At 53.0% G+C, this 21388-nt stretch overlaps 9 protein-coding genes across 9 annotated transcripts; 6 read left to right on the plus strand and 3 right to left on the minus strand.

The window, feature by feature from the left end:
• Positions 1 to 613: 613 nt before the first annotated feature.
• On the plus strand, positions 614 to 2975 carry J4E92_007874 (uncharacterized protein; the record flags this gene model as incomplete). The annotated part of the gene is made up of 3 exons (XM_051499235.1): positions 614 to 764; positions 813 to 1090; positions 1140 to 2975. The coding sequence occupies 3 exons, from the start codon at positions 614 to 616 to the stop codon at positions 2973 to 2975; spliced, it is 2265 nt and encodes a 754-aa protein (XP_051350484.1).
• Positions 2976 to 3116: 141 nt separating this feature from the next.
• On the minus strand, positions 3117 to 5885 carry J4E92_007875 (uncharacterized protein; the record flags this gene model as incomplete). The annotated part of the gene is made up of 1 exon (XM_051499236.1): positions 3117 to 5885. The coding sequence occupies one exon, from the start codon at positions 5883 to 5885 to the stop codon at positions 3117 to 3119; it is 2769 nt and encodes a 922-aa protein (XP_051350485.1).
• An 834-nt stretch (positions 5886 to 6719) lies between these two features.
• J4E92_007876 (uncharacterized protein) lies at positions 6720 to 8284 on the plus strand (the record flags this gene model as incomplete). Its single annotated transcript, XM_051499237.1, has 3 exons — positions 6720 to 6768; positions 6828 to 7277; positions 7329 to 8284. 3 exons carry the CDS (start codon positions 6720 to 6722, stop codon positions 8282 to 8284), a joined length of 1455 nt encoding a protein of 484 aa, XP_051350486.1.
• Positions 8285 to 9482: 1198 nt separating this feature from the next.
• On the plus strand, positions 9483 to 10319 carry J4E92_007877 (uncharacterized protein; the record flags this gene model as incomplete). The annotated part of the gene is made up of 2 exons (XM_051499238.1): positions 9483 to 9490; positions 9518 to 10319. 2 exons carry the CDS (start codon positions 9483 to 9485, stop codon positions 10317 to 10319), a joined length of 810 nt encoding a protein of 269 aa, XP_051350487.1.
• A 795-nt stretch (positions 10320 to 11114) lies between these two features.
• On the plus strand, positions 11115 to 12489 carry J4E92_007878 (uncharacterized protein; the record flags this gene model as incomplete). The annotated part of the gene is made up of 4 exons (XM_051499239.1): positions 11115 to 11353; positions 11406 to 11728; positions 11781 to 12082; positions 12142 to 12489. The coding sequence occupies 4 exons, from the start codon at positions 11115 to 11117 to the stop codon at positions 12487 to 12489; spliced, it is 1212 nt and encodes a 403-aa protein (XP_051350488.1).
• A 349-nt stretch (positions 12490 to 12838) lies between these two features.
• On the minus strand, positions 12839 to 13453 carry J4E92_007879 (uncharacterized protein; the record flags this gene model as incomplete). The annotated part of the gene is made up of 1 exon (XM_051499240.1): positions 12839 to 13453. The coding sequence occupies one exon, from the start codon at positions 13451 to 13453 to the stop codon at positions 12839 to 12841; it is 615 nt and encodes a 204-aa protein (XP_051350489.1).
• A 3372-nt stretch (positions 13454 to 16825) lies between these two features.
• On the plus strand, positions 16826 to 18049 carry J4E92_007880 (uncharacterized protein; the record flags this gene model as incomplete). Its single annotated transcript, XM_051499241.1, has 2 exons — positions 16826 to 16839; positions 16894 to 18049. 2 exons carry the CDS (start codon positions 16826 to 16828, stop codon positions 18047 to 18049), a joined length of 1170 nt encoding a protein of 389 aa, XP_051350490.1.
• Positions 18050 to 18290: 241 nt separating this feature from the next.
• On the minus strand, positions 18291 to 19102 carry J4E92_007881 (uncharacterized protein; the record flags this gene model as incomplete). Its single annotated transcript, XM_051499242.1, has 2 exons — positions 18291 to 19061; positions 19097 to 19102. The coding sequence occupies 2 exons, from the start codon at positions 19100 to 19102 to the stop codon at positions 18291 to 18293; spliced, it is 777 nt and encodes a 258-aa protein (XP_051350491.1).
• A 750-nt stretch (positions 19103 to 19852) lies between these two features.
• Positions 19853 to 21387, plus strand: J4E92_007882 (uncharacterized protein; the record flags this gene model as incomplete). The annotated part of the gene is made up of 3 exons (XM_051499243.1): positions 19853 to 20160; positions 20214 to 20985; positions 21037 to 21387. The coding sequence occupies 3 exons, from the start codon at positions 19853 to 19855 to the stop codon at positions 21385 to 21387; spliced, it is 1431 nt and encodes a 476-aa protein (XP_051350492.1).
• Position 21388: the final 1 nt, after the last annotated feature.

Consider the following 21388-nt stretch of genomic DNA (forward strand, 5'->3'; position numbering starts at 1 on the left):
GCCACAGTTTGCGCAGACTATGTGTACCACTCTTCGTATCATGCTGCATATCTGAGCAGCGATTGGAATATGTGATCATCGTTGTTACCAGGACAACTCTACCAAGGGTGACTGGCCCCAAGCTTGGATCGAAGTCAGCTCATGTCGCTGCATAAGAGTCGGTGATGGGGGCTGGGGACCGAATCGATAACCTGTGCTGACCGGGGCGGAGCCGAAGGCGCGCCGATCATCTGCCTTGCTGTGCACGATGCCTGACCCGGCAAAGGTGTAATATGCTTAATCTAGGAGTTGGGCATATGAAGATGCTGATATACGAGCAAACAACGTCGCTGCATGCGTACACAAGATGGCAAGTGAAGGTGGCAGGTGATAGAGTGTCGGATGACGTCGGGGATGCACGAGTCATGGAATCTGCAAGGTCCCGCACGTGCTAGCGCGTCCCGCGCCAACATGCGTCAGCTGCACCCCGGACTCCGCTTCTGGCCAACTCTATCGCCTCCGCCTCCTCCGCTCTTCTTCTTCTTCTTCATCCATCATCACGGTGTTCAGCTGGCTGGCATCATCAACATTTTCATCAATCTCCAGTTCGATACCGTCAGTCCAGCTATTCAATATGGCTGCTGAGAAAACACCGCTCGTCGCGTCGGACGCGTCTGCACCCGTGCAGCCAAGCCACGTGCAACGCTACTCCAAACGTCAAGCGGTAGGAAGGCTGTTTGCCATCGCCGCCACAGCTACACTCATACTCTATGGAATTCCGCAGGGTATGTGTACCGTCTTGTTCAACTGATTCGCGACTAATCGATGTCCAGTCGACTATGAGCCGACCGGCGACTATCCAGAGGAGAGCGAGCTATGTCTGACTCCAGCTTGTGTACATGCGGCCTCAGAGGTTCTCTACAACCTATCACCTCAGTACAAAGACCTTGACCCATGCGATGACTTCGAAGAGCTTGTCTGCGGTGGCTGGAGAGACCGCCATGACTTGCGAGCTGACCAGGGTGATGCCTTCACCGGCACAATCATGTCGGAGAACTCACAGATGCTGCTTCGCCACATTCTCGAGGCTCCTTACCCCGAAGATTCCGAAGTAAGTGCAATTTTACTATTTAGATCAATCCCAACTAACCTTTCTGTAGCATTCTTACTTCTCACCCATGCAGCTGATGTCAACTGCCAAATCCGCCGATGAGGAGAACTTTGACAAGATGAGAGCGGCTTACGATGCGTGCCTCAACGAAGACAAGATCAAGAGTATTGGTGCTGGGCCTTTGAAGCAGGTCCTTGACGAGATCAAGAAGACGTGCTCTGCCATCGCTTCGGACTCCAACTCAATCAAGGACACTATCCTTCTTCTGGCCAAGTACGGCATCACTGGTCTTGTTTCAACTGGTACCGGTGCCGACGACACCGACCCCGACACTGTTGTCGTGTCTGTTGGTGCCCCGTACAACTTCGGACTACCCTCCAAGGAGCGCTACGAAGACGAGAAACTCGTTGAGAAATACCGTGGTGTCGCTGTTGAAGTCCTTAGCGCGATGTACCCCGACCAGGACAAGGCTGTATTTGAGGGTATCATTGATCTCGAAAAGAAACTCGCGGCAGCATCTCCAAGCGAAGAAGACCGGGAAGATGTCACGAAGTCTTACAACCCGTTCTCGATCGACGACGCGGCTGCGATCGCTCCTGAAATCGAGCTGAAGGCGCTTCTCGCAGGCCAGGCTCCAGAGGGCAGCGATATCAAACGCGTCATTGTCACGACCCCGAACTATCTGAAGGAGCTGTCAGTAATCCTCGCAGCTACATCCGAGGATGTTCTCCAGGCCTACTTCATTTGGAAGGCCGTCCAGTCTCTCTCTGCTTACGTCGATGCGGATGCTGTCAAGCCTTACCGTCGGTTCGTTAATGTCCTCGCAGGCAAAGACCCTGACTCCGCTCCTGAGCGATGGCGATCATGTGTCAGCCACGTCGATAACGGATTGGGCTGGATCTTGAGCCGCTTCTTCGTAGAGAAGGCCTTCTCCGCCGAGGCGAAGAAATTCGGCGATACCATCATCACAGACATCAAGACCGAATTCGCTAAGAAGCTGAACGCTGCTGAATGGATGGACAAGGATACTGCGAAGAAGGCTGTCGAGAAGGTGCACAACATCGTCCAGAAGATCGGCTACCCCACCAAGAGCCCGAACATCATGGACCCGCCTACGCTTGAGGAGTACTACGAGACCGTCAATGTCTCATCAGACGCATTCTTCGCCAATGCACTTGCCATGCGCCGCTTTGAGATTAAGGAAGAGTGGTCCGCCCTTGGAAAGCCTGTGGATCGCGAACAGTGGGATATGTCTGTCCCAACAGTGAACGCCTACTACAACCCTCCCGGCAACGAGATCGTCTTCCCTGCTGGCATCATGCAGTTTCCAGTCTTCGACGTCAATGTACCGGCGTACATGTCCTACGGTGCTTTCGGCTCCGTTGCTGGCCACGAACTCAGTCACGCTTTCGACAGCACTGGTCGTCACTACGACCAGAACGGCAACCTCACCGACTGGTGGTCAAACTCAACAGTGGAAGCCTTCGAGCAGAAGGTCAAGTGCTTTGTTGACCAATACTCCAACTTCACCGTTCCCGGCCCCGACGACAAGCCTCTGCACGTCAACGGCAAGCTCACTCTTGGCGAGAACATTGCCGATGCTGGTGGTCTCTCCGCGTCTTTCCAGGCTTGGAAGCGCCGCTCGGCCGAGACGCCCAACCAGAATCTCCCTGGTCTAGACCACTTCTCGCAAGAGCAGATGTTCTTCGTCAGCTACAGCAATTGGTGGTGTGGCAAGACCCGTAAGGATACCGCCATCAACCGTGTCTACACCGATCCTCACGCACCTAAGTGGGCACGTATTCTGGGTACCATGGCGAATTCGAGGGAGTTCAGGGAGAGCTTCCAGTGCAAGGTCAAGGAGCCTACTTGCCAGCTTTGGTAGAGGGTGGTGGTTTAGGATGTACTGGCTTGTACGTGCCACTATTCTTCCAACATTATAGTAGTTTGCTAGCACATTCAAATCACATGATGCCATGTCATGCTTGATATTTACTAAACTATATATGGAATCTACGATGCAGAATTATGCCTGCAGCACCAATTCGTACTTACCCGGCTTAAGCGCTATCCTCATCCCCTTCCTCTCTACTTCATACCCATCTTCCCCAAGCCTTCTCACAACGACACTACTCTCCTCTCTCGGCAACAGCAAATACCCCGTCGTACTAGTCGGCACACTAACATCCATCTTCACCTCCTCGCCCCCACCACCATCACCCCTCCTCTCATACCTAACCTCAATCCCCCCATACGGACACTCCACCCTCCCCTCCACAACCCCAAACTCACTCCCCAACGGCGGCCCAACCCTCCACGTCCTATACGCCTCCGTCTCCGCCTTCACCCCCAGCACCCCCTCATAAAACCACTCATATATCGTGCCCAACATATCATGACACTTGCTCCTACAATTATCCTGCCAGAACTCATTCAACGTCGTTTCGCCCCGCCGGATAAAGCGCATATAACTAGGATGTTCTTCCTGGCGCGCCATCTCCAAGATTATGTCTGGTCGGTTTAGGTCGGAGAGCGTGTTGAAGAGGTATTTTAGGCCGATCTCGCCGGCTTGGATGCGGTTGCCTGCGGCGGCGCAGTCGGCGAGGAACGCGGTTTGGATGTCGGTGGTGTGGGCGGCGGGGACGAGGTCGAACTGCAGGGCGAAGGCTTGCGCGACCATGTTCCGGTCGTGGGTTGGGGGGTTGTCGCGGGATGTGTAGAAGGCGTAGGGGTACTCTTTCTTATCGGTAACGAGGAGTCGCTCGTTGTACACGCGGTAGATGCGATCGGCCCATTGGCGGAATCGCTGCTCGGCATCTGGTTTGCGGAGTTCGTGCGCCATACGTTGGATGTTGCGGAGGCAGCGGTAGTAGATTGCTGTTTCGATGTTGGCTTGGTTGTTGCCGAAGGCGATGTCGCGGCCCCAGTCGCCGAGGCCGTGCTCGATGAGTCCGCCGTCGCGCTCTTTGGTCTTGATGTATTCCATGTAGCGGACGCAGGGGTCGAACAGCTTTTCGAAGACGTGGGTGGAGTCGTAGTAGAAACGCAGGATCTCTGGGAGTAGTGCGACGGCGCCGCCCCAGGTTATTGTGTCGTGTAGAGGGCCGCACATGTATCTGATCTCGGGTGCCATTGTAGGGCAAAGACCATTTGGCTCTTGCGCGTCGACTATGTCATCGAGTATCTTGGAATAGAGTGACTCCATGTCGCGGATGTACTGCGTGGCTGGTGCGAGAAGGTGCGTTACTTCGAGCCAGCCGAACTTCTCTAGTTGAGGACAATCAGTGTGGTAGCTGAAGAGGTTGCTGACGAAAGACCAGTAACACATATTGATGAGCTGATTGACATCTTCCTTATCCGTCTTCACGTAGCCGAGACGACGTGCGGAAGACGATACATGCCTGCTCACCACTGAGTGCACAACTGGTAGCCCTTGGCCCTCTTCTAGCGAGACACCTTCGACCTGGATGTAGCGTGCACTTGTGAAGCAGAAGTCTGGCTCCCATGTTTCGACTCCTGTACCAGCAAGAGTGAACTTGCAGAACACGCCCGTCTCGAACTGCTTAAAGAGTGGATCGGGCATTAGTACCTTGCCATCTTCACCAATCGTCTCAGAGAAACGGACGATGACTTCTGAGCCTGCCGGACCGCTGACTTGTATCTTAACCATGGTTGTCATATTCTGGCCGAAGTCGAACATGACAACATCTGGCTCGACCGTCTTGGTCGATCGCGGTTCGAAGGTCTCATGCAACGCAACGGGCGGTTGACTTTGGTACTTCAATTTCCCTCTCGGGCCTGTCACGGGCGTCGCAGGCTTCCAATTCTCGTCCTCTTTGAAGCCCGGGGCATCCCATCCGGTAGGATAGGCGCGCAAGTCTTTGGTTTCGGAAGAGTATATGTTGGCTAGTTTGGTCGCACTCTTGCGGATACTCCAATCTGGGCCTGTAGTAATGATCTCGTGGCTACGATCGGCGTAGAACAGATGTAGCTCCATGAAGAAGCAAAGCTCGTTGCCATATCTAACGTATGTGTTGTCTTCGTAGCATGGCCAGAAGAAACGGTCGTCGCCTTGGTCACCCGCGTAGAAGCCATTGCCGATGTGTGCGCCCAGTACGTTCTCGCCCTGATTTAGTATTTTGGACAAGTCGTATGCGACAAACTGCACCGTGCGATGGTAGTTCGTCCAGCCGGGATCAAGGACGTGACCGTTCGCCGCTGCGGGATCGCCATTACAGACGAAGTTGAAATGGCCAAGACCCGATGCGAACGCAATGGCACGAGACGGCTTCCGATCGAGATGTAGCGCCTTGCGTACATATAGCGGCTTGTCCCCGTTATCGCCGATCCAGACGCCCTTCCATCGATTCGACTCATCTTCAAACCATGTACGGAAGATGAGGCTGGTGTGTGGCATGTAGGTCTGGTTCATGCTGTATGGTGGCAGTAACCCAGAACATCTGGGGTATGCAGTGAAGAACTCATTTGCCTTGCCAACCGTGACAGTACCATCAGAGTCCCACACTGTGACTCTCCAGTAGTGAAAGGTTGCCGGTTCGAAACCTCCGTCAGGTGCACAGAGTATATTGCGTTGCCTATCGCTTTCCACCTTTCCAGAGTTCCATACTGTTTTGTCCCACAATCCTGGTGTCGTGAAGACTTCAACGCGATATGCTATTTGCTGGCTGTCCTCGCGATCTGAATGGAGAACCCAAAAGAAGCGGAGTCTGTCTGTGTCGATGCCGAGCGCCTCGTGGAAACCGTGTATACCGCATCGCGTGACTTCTAGGACCATACTGAGCGATTGCGGAATTGAGATGGCTTGCGTTCGTAAGGTTGGCTTGCTTGAGCAACCACAATGTCGTGCAGCATAGGTTATCGGAAAGGTGGAGGTTTGGTGGCTGTTACTGCGAGAGGGTTCAACTAATCATTTACATCTTCAACTCATCGATCAGAGTACGCGTCGTAACGAGATGCTGCGAAATTCGGGTGAATTGGCTGCGAGACCACCGACCGATAGCCTGTTAGGCGTGACATGAGTGTTTGACAGGGTCTTGTCCCGACGTGGTCCCGAAGTGGAGATTCGCCTCCGGACATGTGATTCGATGCCGAGCGCGAATGCGGGGACCCCACCAAGACATCGCAGCTTGACCTGCAGTTCGATCTTGACTCCCGACCCGTAGCGCAGGGCCTTACCGTTCGTAATAATCATTCTCCGACATTTTGACTGATGGCGAGCACAACCTCTAGCGTCGTAGCAAAAGCTCGACATAGGCATCGTACCTTATGATAGTAGTTGCAAGCTGTCGAATTCGAAGTATTGATACAACCACGTAGAGGGCAGCATCATGTATTAGCCTGAACAGTTCTGCGAGATGCGTGCTGTTGTTCCATCTAGCCCGAACTTTCGCGACGGCAGTAGAGGGTGACAAGCATTCTATGCCCCTTGTACAGTCTCCATGATCCGTGCATGGACACATGCGCGTGTCAGCCAATGCTGGCTTCGGGGCAGTAGAGTCCGGGGTAACAAGGGACGCGAAATAGAACGACAGTCTGTTGATACATAAGCCGCGGTGTCGCATGGCGACAGATCCACTTCCCCACACACTATCTCACATCATCGCTCAAGATGGGAGTCGCTGTCACGGTCTTTAGCGCAATCTTTCTGGCGACTGGAGGTAGGGTTTTCACCTGGCAAGCGCACGAGCTCACAAGCTGTGTACTGATTCATCCACAGGTTTCCTTTTCGGATATGACTCTGGTATCATCACCTCGACCATCGCCCTTCCTACCTTCAAAGAGTACTTTAACGACCCTTCGGACGATGTTGTCGGTGGTATTGTGTCCGCCTTTCAAGGTGGTGCCATCGCCGGTACCATCTTCAACATGCTGTTCGCGGATGTGCTAGGCCGTCGCTGGACTATCTTCGTAGGAGCGGTCATCTCCATTCTGGGCAGTTCTCTTCAAGCAGGGGCTGTGAACATGGCTATGCTCATCATCGGTCGCTTCATCGGCGGAGTCGCAGTAGGTCAGCTCACTTCGACCATCCCTATGTACGCCGGTGAGCTGTCCGAGGCGAGATACCGTGGCACTCTCTCTGGTTTGCTGCAGTGGATGCTGAGCTGGGGATTCTTCGTCGCTCAATGGCTCGGCTATGGCTGCTCCTTCAACAGCACTCAATTCTCATGTAAGTCGACCTAGACATGAGTCGCTGCCTTTTCATCCTAACACATCTCAGGGCGCTTTCCTCTCGCATTCCAGAATGTACCTGGTCTCGTCTTGCTTGCAGGCATTTTCTTTCTGCAGGAGTCTCCTCGTTGGCTCATGGAGAAAGATCGACATGAAGACGCCATGGCCTCGCTCAGCAAGCTTCGAAGGGGCCACGACGCTGAGACAATCGATCTAGAATTCCGCGAAATCCGTGATGTCATCATCGCAGACCGCGCTCTGGGCAACATCAGTTGGCTGTCGATCATTACGAAAACCTCATGGCGCAAGCGTCTCTTGCTGGGTTGTGGTGTACAAGCATTTGGTCCGCTTTCCGGTATCAACGTTATCAACTACTACGGCCCGCGCATCTACGAGATCCTCGGGATATCGACACAAGAGTCGCTCATGATCATTGGTATCAGCGGTGCTCTCTCAATCGTGTGGTGTACCATCGGACTGGCACTGGTCGACAAGTTTGGACGTATCAAGCCCCTTCTTATATCGGCGGCGGGCCTAGCGGCTGCTCTTCTCGTCAACGCAGTACAAGGGCAATACTTTGACCCCAACAATGGCGCGCAGCTGCGCAGTATGGTGGCCATGAACTTCCTCTTCTCCTTCTTTTACACACCTCTTGGTATCATCTCGTGGGTTTACCCCGCAGAGATTTTCCCCATCGAATGCCGCGCCCTTGGCAACGCCATCACGACTTTTACAAACTGGGTTGTGAACCTCATCTTCGCCCAGTTCTCTCCTCAAGCACTCAGCACGATTGAGTTCAAGTACTTTTACGTCTTCTTCTGCTTCAACATTGTTGCTTTCTTGTGCTATTGGTTCTTCTATCCGGAGACCAAAGGCAAGACCTTGGAACAGATGGACGAGCTGTTTGGCGATCAATTGGTACCGCATGCATTGCAAGATCCGGCAGCGGCATCGGCGGCTATGGAAAAGGATGAGAAGCTTCACGCGGAGATCGCGGTCGTCTGATTGCCATTTGATGCGGCTGCTGTTGGTGTTGAGCGGAACGAATGTCAGAGGGAAGCTGCAGGTGGCGTTGTTGGAAGGTCAACCTGTGACAGGTGCGCGGTGTTTATAGCGACTTATAATCATATACGATGTGAGACCTTCCGAAATTCAATGTGACATGTATAGACGGAACGTATGAGCATATTAGTGCCTCATGAGGAACAATAACAATTGGGTTGGCGCAGGCAGGATGTCGATGCAAGCCCTGGAGAAGGCGGAAAGCACGTGTGCAGCCGGGACGAGCTAGTACGTAAGAGGAAAGGCGCTGTGCGTCATTGACCCCTAGGCCTCATCCCCGGCGACTGTATCGGCCGCGAATCCCCGCCGGCCGCCGCACCCTCGAAGCCCTTCCCTTTCCAACAAATTACGAACAGACCCCATCGTCACTGCCCAAATCGCGCCCGGCTTCCCCAAACACTGCTGCGAGCGAGACAAGCCACTCATGACTCCCGAAATACATAACCACCACATACGCAAAAGATGCTCCTTATCAAATGAGAGAGATTACAATCCTCACACTCCCTAGACGCTGCACTCTCAATCTCCCAAACCCCCGTTTGAGCAAGTAGTCCCCTCGGAAAAGGCAAACCACCAGTGACCCAGACCCTTCCGCGAACGCCAATTCGGCATTCCCACGCCACCGTCAGCAGAAAGCTACTGAATTTAATTGAAGGTCATAGCGTGGAGACGTAGGTAGATGGATTCAAATAGTTGTCATTCTTCCCAGGCATTTTATCAATAAATCAGTTCGTAATCTCAACAAAGGCACCTCCAACCCAGATGCAGCCAGTGTAGACGCCTCAAACCCACTTTGATACTGACAATTGTTTCCCTAACAACACACTACCGATCTACAACACAACCTTCACTAAGCCCTCCTTCCTTCACTAGGCTCTCCTTCCTTTATCGGGCTCTCCTTCCCTCACCAAGCTCTCCTTCCACTCACCAAGCTCTCCTTTCCTCACCAAGCTCTCCTTCCCTCACCAAGCTCTCCTTCCCTCACCAAGCTCTCCTTCCCTCACCAATCTCTCCTTCCCTCACCAATCTCTCCTTCCCTCACCAATCTCTCTATACTCGACCCAGCCCTTCACACCATCCATCGCTTCTCCCCCATACAATGCAGCACCGATTCTCATCTCCAACCATCCCACGTGCTACAATGAGCTCGTTGACTGGATCAAATGCTTCCAAAAGCCCCTCCCAGTCCTTAGCCCCTCGCCGAACGCCCGTTACCGAACAGTCGAGGCATCTGGAAAAACAACCAAAGATGCCAAAGCACCAGGCACGGCTAGACGTCACCCCAGTCAATCCTCTCATAGCGCAAGCCAATGCTATCCTCAACGAACTCCAGCGGACGGAACTTAGCACCAGGTCGATGCTCTCAACTCTACCTCAGCTCGGTCAAAACTCTGAAGGCGACGTCAGCAACAACATCTTCCTATATGTCATCGCGCCGATCATCGAGGTCTTGAATCACAAGTACGGAGACACCTTCGAGTACACGACCGAGCTGAGCCATAGCATCGAAAAGGAGGATCCGGTGAACGACAAGGCGCAAAACGGTGTGCGTTTTGACGCCGTCTTCCTCAAGCGCCAAGGCGGGGGGGTGATCGCACTCCTCGAGTTCAAGAAGAAGGAGTACCTAGTGTACAGGGATTTTGAGGGGGCGCTGGTTGAAGAGGCAGGCTCGAGCCCAGATGGAGGTCTTACACGCAACGGTGCCATATTCACAAAACAAATCTCAGCCTACGCAGTCAAAAGCGGGTGCAAACACGTCGCCCTCTTCAACTGGGACCATTTGCTCTTGTTTGACTTCTTCCAGCTCGAGAAAAAGAGTAACATTGAGAGGTTTATTGGGAAGAAGGCGAGGCTGACCTGGGTGGTAGAGAGGGAGGAATTGCGAGGGAAGCACATGAAACAGCACTTGATCAGGAAAGCCTTATTGGGTTGGCTTCTCCAAGCCTTCAAGGACGCTGATATGACCCCAGCTAGCTGAGGTTGGCGTCTTGTTCGGTCATGTTTGGGGTTCTTTCTTCTTCTCGGTCTATAGTCTTCTTGATGTTTGGGGTTCTGGCGATGGATGGGTAGCATTAGATACTTCCAAGGTTCAATTCATCACTCTTACACTCAACGGATTATGAGCTCGGCGCTCCCAACGCCAACTACCTGATACCTCACTATTGCATCTTTGCCATCGTCATGCATCGTGTTCTGTCCTCGTCCTCATTGTTGCTGAGAAGCCGCTAGTTGGTTTGGCTGAAACACGTCATCATCCACGGTACATCCCACTTCCACCCCGCACCGGCCTCCCGTCCGCTCAGCCACGCCAACCTGTGGAAAAAACTCAACACCTTAGAGCCTACGTTAACGTTGGGCCACCTACTTTGCAGGGCTTTGTCTTAATGTAGTCTGCAGGCCTGTTCATTTTTTTTGTATAAGGTGCAGCCATATACAAGCATGATACCGGCGGATTAGTAGTTAGGTGGCCCCGCTGTTGTATGTTTTTGCGCTTCTTTTTGCCATTCTTTGCAACAAGTCCGATGACTAGAGGCACCCCAGGAACGACGAGTCTACTGCCTAGGAGCAATACAGGTAGTCTCTGCTACCCATCGAGAGGCCCTTTCCGATTCCAACAGCTCTCACGTCGACTCAACCTTACCATAACGGTATTGTAGGTAGTCGCAACCCCTCCACCTACCGCATTCCTTTTGCTTGGATATCTCCCCCAAAGCAACCCACAAGGTCAGAGAGGAGCTCAGAGGTCCACCAAGCCCATGCCGTTCACCTTGTCATGTTCAAACTCGCGAAGTCGCTCTTTCGAAGGCAGCCATGGCCCCAACTCAATTTCCCGACATCGGGGTTCGAAGTCGTCAGCGATGCGCTACTGTTCGAAGAAGAACAGCTTGCGGAGTTCCACAGGGGCGTCTACTATCCTGTCAACATAGGAGATGTCTTCGCGTCGAAGTACCAAGTAGTAGGCAAACTTGGTTTCGGTGTCACGTCCACTGTCTGGCTGGCCCGTGATCTACAGCAAGTTAGCATTCGGCCGTTATGCTAGCTATCTGTACTGACAGCAAGCCAGCCGCCATGCCTATACGACCTTGAAAGTGTTCACACGAGAGGGGATGGACCAGGATGAATACAACATCCACAATACCTTAAGCAAAGGCAATGCTTCGCATCCGGGATACAATCACGTCCGGAGAGCCCTCGACTTGTTTACCATACCCCGACAAGGCGGCAATCATCGATGTCTTGTCCAGAAACCAATGTGGGATAGCTTCAAGGATCTCTTGAACAGGAACCCCACGCACCGTTTCACGGACGAGCTGCTACGAGCTGGGTTGTCGCAGGTGTTCCTTGCCCTCGATTACCTTCACACAGAAGCCAAGGTCATACATACAGGTACGGCCTACCTAACACATGTCTTTCCACAATCCTGTTAACAAGGGTGCAGACATAAAAGCCGACAACATCCTCATAGAAATCGAGGATCAGGACATCTTGAAAGCCTTTGTCGACGCCGAAATGACCTCTCCCTCGCCTCGCAAAGTCGTAGAGGGTAAGCCAGTCTACGCGACACGTCAATTTGGATTACCGAAAGAATACGGTCGTGTTGTCCTTGGAGACTTCGGCTCTGCAGTTCGCGGCGATAAACCCCAGATCCACGACGCGCAACCAGACGTCTACCGCTGTCCAGAGGTTATGCTGAAGACTGAATGGGGCTATCCAGCTGATATCTGGAACGTGGGAGCGATGGTATGTACCGTCTCAAGCTTGACGACAACGAAATCAGACATTGACTGAGATGCACACAGATTTGGGATCTATACGAGGACAAGCACCTCTTTTACGGCATCGATCCAATCGAAAAGCGTTACCTCACTAGAGCCCATCTCGCGGAGGTAATCGCGATGCTCGGTCCGCCGCCGATGGATCTGCTAGAGCGCGGAGCGCGGAGCAAAGAGTTCTTCGATGGTGAAGGGAATTGGATAGCCGAGATATCTATACCGCGAGGCTTGACGTTGGAGAAATCAGAAGAGAATCTAGAAGGAGAGAAGAAAGAGGATTTTCTGCGGTTTGTGAGGTGCATGTTGCAGTGGAGGCCTGAGGATCGGTGGACTGCGAAGGAGTTACTTGGGCATCCTTGGATGAGAGGGAACTGACTTTACAATGTAGATCAATACATCTCATTAAGACCGGCAGCTAGGCTCATGTTCTCGCAAAACATTCCATTATACCTGCCGTTGTTGCCATCCATGCTGGTGCAATCTTAGAGACCCCGAGCAGCGCCCCGACTGTAATTGAGTTTGAGTCCGGCCGTGCGTTGCGCCGAGCCACTCTCCCAGATCATCACGAAGCACAGTAAGCAGAAGTGCAGTGTATGTATGGATGAACATTATCATTTCCAATTCCATCAGTCTATAAACAAGAAGCTATGCAAACGCTCAAATGCGATGATAATATATACAATATCGAACGATCTCCATCAGCTCAGCATCTACCAACTAGCATCTAAGCGTAGAGGCACTTGTAGGTAGTCTCCTCCTTGAGCGCCTTCATGGTGAAGGGAGTGCATCCCTCAGAGCCAGCAGGCTTCTCGGTACCAGAGAGCCAGATCTTCCAGCCACCGCCAACAGCGCCGGGGCAGGCCTGGAAGCCAATGTCGCCGGAAAGACCACCAGCAGCGAAGACAAGGTCACCATCGTCGTTGATCTTGAAGGGGCCGCGCTCCTGGTTCTTGCCAATGGGCTGGACACCAGTGGAGTAGCGGACGTTGCCCTGGCCCATGCCGCTGCGGTCGACGTAGAGCTGGAGAGGGGGGTTGAAGGTGTAGATGTAGACGCTGCCGGTCTCCTCGTCGAGCGAGAAGGAGGCGTAGTTGATGCCGTTGGTAACGTTCTCGCGGTCACCGTTGACGGCGCAGGTCTTGTTGTTCTCGGAGGGGGTGTTGATGAGGAGGCTGCCGTTGGCGGCCTGGACGTTGCCGTACTGGATGGGGGTGGCAGAACGCAGGGACATCAGACGGAAGATGTCGCCGGCCTCGGGGCGAGGGAAGACGGATGCCTGGGGAAGGGCAGAGGAGATGGCGGCCATGGAGGCGATGGCGGCGGCGGCGGTGAACTTCATGTTGATGGTTTGGAGGTGTTGTTGAAGTGTGGAAGTGGTTGTTGTGGTGATTAAGTATTAGTGTAGAGTTGATGAGTTGATGTTTGGATGATGGCTTAGAGAGAGCAGCATCCCATCTCTCTTATATCCAAATGCCATCTCGTATTTCCTGCCCTTGTCATACATCATGCCTGTCCTCAAAGAGGCTGAAGGGTGTCCACACTCGGCGCCGACGACCAAAGCGCAACGCTATGACTTCATCCAGTCGGGTAATTATCGTATCCCCAGTTTTTGTGACCCTGCAATGGCAAGCACCGGCTGTGGCGCGCCCCCCTCCCATAACCGTCTAGAAGGTTTTGGGCGGAAATGACGCATAATTGCCACGGCATAGGGCCGAAGCCCTTGGCAGGTAGCCGAAAGAGGGAAGGCGCAGCCCCTTGTCAATTTCTGATTGGTGGCGGCCTCGGCCGGCATGCGCTCGAAATAGACACAGCAATGTCGTCTCCAGAAAACATTCATGCCGAGGATATGCCCTTTGAAACTAACGGTGTAGACATTCGCGTTGGGAGACAGATGTGGTCGCCTCCAGTCGAATACGATGGAAGATCACAAGACGATGTTACTTTCGCTCGTAAAGGTGGGTTCCAGCAGCTGCTGGCAGTATTGCTGTAGTGCTTGGACGAACGTTTCGAGATTATCGTCAATGCAAAGTCTTGAAAGCCCGTCATCGTACCGGCGTATTTCGTACTTGGGTGGGTGAGCACTGGGGCATCCCCGCTGTTGAATGTCTACGCTCTTTTTTTAGTACTTGGATCGGATCTCGGAGAGAAGCGCCATCGAACTTCCTTCCATCGAAAGACTTCTTCACCGTACGTGGAACATCTCCTCTGAGCCGCCCTGAGCTTTGTGTATTTGCACCGCCTCGCCGTCCATGATGCCATGTACATATGTCTCTCCAAGCAGCCAATACCCGTCGGCTTTCTTTCTCAAAACGAAGGGCGTCTTTCCACCTCTTAGGACTGCAACAATGTCTCCAGGTTGCATACAGCGAGGCCCTATACCCGGCCGGCCGGCCGCCGTGACGAAAAAACGGCGGCTTACACAACAGCCGGTTCTAACACTTTCTGTTATGAACCGCATCTTTTCCCAATCGAATCCCTTTCCGGTTCTGACGGTATTTGAGGCTACATCACCCTCGTGCACGATCAAACTCTCAAGGTATCCTACAAGAGGCTGCAAAACACCCGCCTGTGCGCGATTTCCATGGAACGTGTTGGCTGCCGTGAGAGTAAAAGCTAGAGCTAGGTAGAGTTCTTCCCGATGCGCGACGTGGCAATGGCTCATGGCTATTTCTTTGACTGAGACTAGCCACTCGTGGTAATCTTCGTAACCCTGCCAAGTACTTTTTGGGCAAGTGACACTTGTTTGAAGTACTTCTTCTACCACTATACCTTGAAGCAGCATCACGTTTCCACCAAAAGACACGTTGTTGAGTGAAGACGCTAGCTCGAGACCCTCGCAAGCGTTGAAAAATGCAGGAAGAGCCCGATAAGTCTGAGCTGTGTGTCGCAAATCTACCCGAAAAGTCCATGTCGGAAATTGTTGAGAATCGGCCATTACATCAGAGTGATGGCTGATCATGCCCAAGACGTGCAGATCACCTCTCTGACACAAGGCAAACCGTGTAGCATCTCGTAACACGTCGGGTAGCGATTTCGTATAGTCAACCCTAAGTAATGCCGCTTGACTGTTTTCTAGGGATGTATCTTCGTCCAGTAGGCCCAGAATGGCATATATGCTATCTTTTGGCTCAGACTTCTCGAATTGTTGGGTTGTTCCCAACAGGATGTCTAGATACTTGCGCTTTGATGCAAAACGATCATCGGGGTAGAGGGTGTCGAACATCTCGCCAGCACAACGTAGGCCAACACAACAGTGAAGACTATGAGTGATGTATTCCCATTTGTACATGAGCCATCTTGCAGCTTGTAAAATCTCCGAGAGGTGGAAAGTGCAAGTACCCCAATAGCAGGTATTTGATGATGCGAGAACGGCTTCCTGCAGTACCCATAGGCGGCTATAATTGCTAAATTTAACTCTGCGTGAGATAATTGACGTGTGGTCTTACCTAAACCAGCCCAGACTGTACAGAGCTTCAAGAGCTTCGAAATCCATGCTTTCGCTGAAAGATTCATTAGAGAACAATTCTGACCCAGATTTCCCGTTACGAAGGGTTTGGTATAGCAGAGTCGAGTCTGCGGTCGCTTTACGCATGTCGTCCACGACGCCTAGGACAGCCTTCACAGCTCTGTAGGCCATTGCTTCGTCGTCGTCGCCAAGGTAAATAAGATTATGCATTGCAGTACTATAGACTGTCGTCATCAAAGCCACCTGGACGCTGCGTTCTGTCATCGATGACTGATCGATACATGTTGCGTCGATCCAGAGTGCTCGGGGCCGGTCACAGAGTCGCATCAATCTCAGAGCAGCCTCTGAACTTGCCGTTACTAACTGCAGATGCCCGTTCAGCGTTATAGTAGATTGACGTCGAGGTGGTCCCCAGCAATACGATATGGTCTCGTAGCATGGCACCGGATCGTCGAGAAGCGAGATGCGTTTCATGGTGCACTCGACGGGCTCACCGAAACTTGCGGGTGCAACCTCCAGAACCCGTATTTCTCCGTAGGATAAGGGTAGAGCTTCGTAGAGCGACGGGGAGTTGGACGTTGGGTGCGACGACATGGCTGCGGTGCTGATAACGATTGCTTGAATGGGCGCTTTATGTGAAGATGAAAGAGATGCTGTAGCGGGAGTGAAGGCTGAGAGGTAGCAAGTTTCCTTAAGCTGGCCGACCAGGCTGAAGATTAAATGAGCGGATGACACTCCAACTGGAAGGCTGAAGCTGTTGGATTTATCCTACCAATCGCACCCGACTTCCCAAGCCACCTGGGCACAGCCCAGTTAGAGCAGGCCCGGGGGCGAACCACAACAAGCAGATGTCGCCTGAGCTCATGACATTACATGGAGTTCCTACTACATTGATAGCTCCATCCAGGGCAGCTGTACGGTTTCCGTTATGATGGCGCATGTCTTCCGGGACGATACAGTTCGCTCAATCTTGAAGCTACGGCCCCGGGGTACGACTGTCGCTCGAAGACGCTAGTCCGCAATTATACTAGTACATTGCGGGGCATCTGCGGGCTGCAGTGGACGCCACCGTACATTAGTACTACAACACCACGTCTGGACACGTCTTAGTGCCATCCCGAAGAGCTCGTGAGATCTTGTCCTTCGAACGAGTAGCGAAACATGGCTAGACATAACTGGCTATGGCTTTGTCTAGCTTGGACGTTCGCTGCTGCAGCGGCCACCACGACGAGGCTGAAGTACATCATGTACCTAACAGGGTAAAGTCACAGCCCGCAACTCCTACGTGAGCCAACATTACTAATGTCTTCTAGGCAACATATCGTGGTGCCGGAGCAAAGTCTGGTGTCGAACATTACTGATGTGGCCCTCGCCTTCATGCGTTCTGATACCTTCAACACTCCAGAGCAAGATGAATGGCCGCTCTTCACCACCATTGAAGAAGTCCGTCCCAAGTTTGCGGATGGAACCATCATCCAAGTCGCGATCGGCGGATGGGGCGATACGGATGGCTTCTCGACAGCGGCCAGAACAGAGGAAAGCCGGAAGCTGTTCGCTAGCAACGTCAAGGCTATGCTCGATGCTACCGGCGCTGATGGTATGCTGCATCACATGGTACCTTCTTTTGGAGCAGATGCTGATCAAATAGGTATCGACATGGATTGGGAATACCCAGGCGGTAACGGCGAAGACTACAAAACACCTGGCCATCTCAACTCCAATAAAGCCTGGGAGATAGTTGCTTACCCCAAGCTACTAGCGGAAATCCGCTCAGCAGCAGGGCCTGACAAGACCATCTCAGCAGCCGTTCCCGGTTTACCACGCGACATGCTAGCCTTCACACCTTTCACCATCCCCGCCATCATGGAATCAGTCGACTACCTGAACATCATGACATACGACATGTTCAACCGCCGTGACAATGTAACAAAGCATCATACCGGTATCCAGAACTCACTCGAAGCCATCGATGCATACCTCGACGCCGGCGTACCGCCCGAGAAAGCGAACTTGGGACTGGCATTCTACATCAAATGGTACAAGACCGCTGCGAATTCGACATGCAGTGCCAACCCAATCGGCTGCGCAACAGAACTTATGGAAGATCCCACCACGGGCGCTGATCTAGGTAAAGCCGGCGCATTCTCATGGCACGACGCCGTTCCCGAAGAACTGTCCGCATCGTACGAGCGTGCGATGGAGAACGGTGTGTATGACGAGGTTGGTGGTGGACAATACTACTGGGATGCTGATGAGAACTTGTTCTGGACCTGGGATACACCTGAGGCTATTAAGCGCAAGATGCAGATCATCATGAAGGATAAGGGGCTTGGTGGTGTGTTTGCATGGGGATTGGGAGAGGATGCACCAAAGTTCGAGCATTTGAAGGCAAGTAATGAGGCAGTGGTGGCGCTGGAAGGGAATGAGAAAGGGCGTAGAGAGACGTCTGGTGAGCGGAGTGAGCTGTAGTCACTCAGCATTGGAGAATAGGAGCAGGATTGCGGGCCCCGGGGAGTCTCTCGGGCTCAGATTGTGCTAGTTCATTATAGGCTTAGCTTCAGAGGCTGCCAATAGCGCGGGCGGGGAAAGTAATAACCGGCCTTCGCCGCTGCCATCCTGTCTTCGAAGCGACGATACCTCAACCTTGGAACACTCTACTGTACAATGTGACCTTCTGCATCACCTTACTAATTCCTCAAATTCAACCACCCTACCTCCTTCGCAATCGACCCCAAGGAGCTTGCCGCCAACTGTGCCCATCCATCTCCTCAGCCACGTTGCCATCGCCTCCTGCCGTAATATCCTCCAGCTTGCGCTTCCTGATCGTTAACGAGGGATAGCATGCTTGCTCATTTCCGTGTACTTGGGATCTGCTATTTGCCACAATGATACTGTCGTTGGCATCCCCGATAACGCTGTCGACTTCTTCTGCGACGCCGGCCACGTCGTCTCCGAAGACGCTGTCGATGGTGTCTGGTACCTCTTCTAGAACGGGGACTGCGGGTTGGTGCGTGGCGTTTGGGATATATGGCTGCTCTTGGATGTCTTCATCGGGAAGCATGATATCCTCTTCGTCCTCGCTGTCTGGAACTTCGAAGCCATGGGAAACTCCAGTAATCTTTGCAAGAGCCTCTCGACCTATTGGGAGTCTCACGATGAGTGAAGGCCTCATGGCTGTCGCTGTGCTGGGCGTCGGCTCATGCTGTATTTCGCTCATCCATTTTAGGGTAATGTTGATATAATCCAGGGCGGCAATCATACAGGCGTCAAACCGACGCCACCGGATAGCGCAGTCGCTCAAACCCGCTATCAGCGCATAGTAGGCGATGACTGCGCATAGCATACCGCGCCCATCCTTGACACCTTCGTCTGTTTCTTGATGTAGGAGACAGAACGGTGATTTGAGATGGCTCGCTCTTCGCAATAAGGACGAAGCAGACCGCGGGTATAGTTGAGCCGTTTCCGCGCCGTTCGAATGAACCTGCACCTCGTCGCGAAACACGATCGATGGCTCACTTCCATTGCTATCGAGGAGTATGTACGCCCACACGGGAACTGTTATACCATCACTCTGCTTTCGGTCCCCGAGTGGGGCTTTCAAAACTTTGCGCCCCTGTAGAATGGCCTGGTCGAATGTGGGTGTATCAGGAGAGAGCACTTCCTCTATGACTGTGAACAAGCCGCGGCGCACTAGCGTGGCGTTCAGTCTGTTGATGCAGCGTTGCCATCGTAAGGGCAGTGTCGCTTGAGTCTCCTTTGCATTCGTCATTGGCAGGCGATACAGTACTATTGTTGAACTTTGATATCTGGGAAGGCGAGAGCAAATGCAAAATCAGAGCCGACTGAACGCTAGTGGTACAATCGACGCACAGATCAGGCCTACAAATTCTGTAGGAGATCGGTCGTCATACAACTAATTAGAAGACCTTACAGCGCTGACTGCGACATGCTCAACGGTGTGTGTGGTAATGGAAAGCTTCCAGGTACTCAGGTACTGATAGAGTATGTTCGCAGAGTTGCACCAGCATGAACTGTACCCAGGAGGTATTCAATGTCGTCTACAGAAACAAAAGCTTAAATAAAATACAGCGAATACCTCCCGGGTACCTCATGGCTAGGCTACACCTTCTCCATCGAAAGCGCGCTAGAGCCACGCTAACCCCATCCATACAATGCAAACGCCGCGATCAACACAAAACGCGACGCGACAACCGACTCAGCTACCTTACACCGAAAGCACCTGCTTCAATCTCGGCATTGGTTCCAAGGGCCATGGAAAACCAAGTAGGTGCGGCCGATACGGCCCTTGCCGAAACCCAAGCCCGTGTCCCACTTCTCCATCATCTCCCTGTCGCCAAGGTCCGGCTTGTCGCCTTCGTTGACCATAAGAACGAGCGTCCAAATATGATGCCATTTCGTATGCTCTTCGGCACCATCAAGGATGGGAAGGATAAAGATTGCCAGGTGTGGATTCTGCTGCAGAACGACCACGCCGCTGGCCGCTCACCCGAGCAACGCTTCAACATCTTCGACCGTCTCGGCAAGCTCCGAGGAGGCATAAGCGCGGAGGAAGCGGTGAGGTAAGTCATTCCTGCCCTATGAGCTAATGTAGAACACGTACTGACCTCTTCAGACTTGTTCTTGAGGCAAATGCGTTCAAGTGCCTCAAGAAAGCGGGCACTATGGATTTGGACCAGCTCCGCGTAGTGATCAAGTACTACTTCATCTTCAAGGGCGTTAATACACCAGTGCCATGGATAGTCAATGGTTACTTCACCACTTGGCTGACTGCGGCATGCAAGACGGCTGGAGAGTACGCTGTAAAGGTGGCCGCGAACATTGAGAAGGAGAAGTCACGCGCCTCTGCTGCACAGAACGCGTACAGTACCAAGCCCTCTGTCTCTCAGTCTAGGCCAGAAGGAGATGGCTCGGTGGTGAGGACGCGCGTTTCGTCCGCTCAGAACGTGGACGGTGCCAGGCGTTTGGTCTCTCAGTCTGGATCAAGAGCGGGCTCGGTGGTGAAGGTGAACGACCAGCCTGCAGTGGTCAGCCCCCCCGTCAAACTGGCCAAGGCTAGACGCACTCCGCAGCCTACCCCTCAGCGCGCTCCTACGGTCTCCATGATTCCCGCAGTACCAAAAGAACCGAGCTTGTTTATCCCCGAAGGCGATTCTCTCAAGAGGGCTCGCACCATGACCCCGGATCTACCCAGGAAGCGAGTGACTACGAGCATACCAGCACCGCTATCGACTCCTCCGGCGGCTACAGCACAACCCTCGCCCTCGGCAATGGTCAACACAGGCCAGGGTTTCCTCATCCACTCGGACCCCGTTGAGGCAGACAGCAGCGACGCCATGGAGACTTCGCGTACCTCGTCAACACACCGGGAGTCTACAGAGGCACTTGTAAGTTTCACCTGATCATCTAGAATACGTTATATACTGACAGGCTACCAGGTCGAGAAGAGCCCCAACTCTCGGTCGTCCATTGACTTCGCTGACGCCTATGGCGAAGCCCTCGAAAAGAAGACCAGGTGCAAGGAAAACATCATGGTCAACAAGGAGAAGCAGGGGGATGTGCGCGATGAGATCAAAGCTCTTGAGACTCAGCTAGCCCATCTGGATGTGGAGGGGCGGGAACTGAAGGAAGAAGACCGGCGCATTGGAGTCGAGATGCAGCATCTTCATTCGTCACTCACCCCGAACGAGCTCGAAATCTTCATCCTTGGAGGTGAGATGGCGATGAGAGCGTTGAAGTGGGGATATAAGGGTGCAGAGTCTGAGACCGACAGCACCGAGGAAGACTAGT

The sequence above is a fragment of the Alternaria infectoria genome, assembly GCF_024043175.1.
Source record: "Alternaria infectoria strain BMP 0036 chromosome Unknown scaffold_14, whole genome shotgun sequence".
Classification (NCBI taxonomy): domain Eukaryota; kingdom Fungi; phylum Ascomycota; class Dothideomycetes; order Pleosporales; family Pleosporaceae; genus Alternaria; species Alternaria infectoria.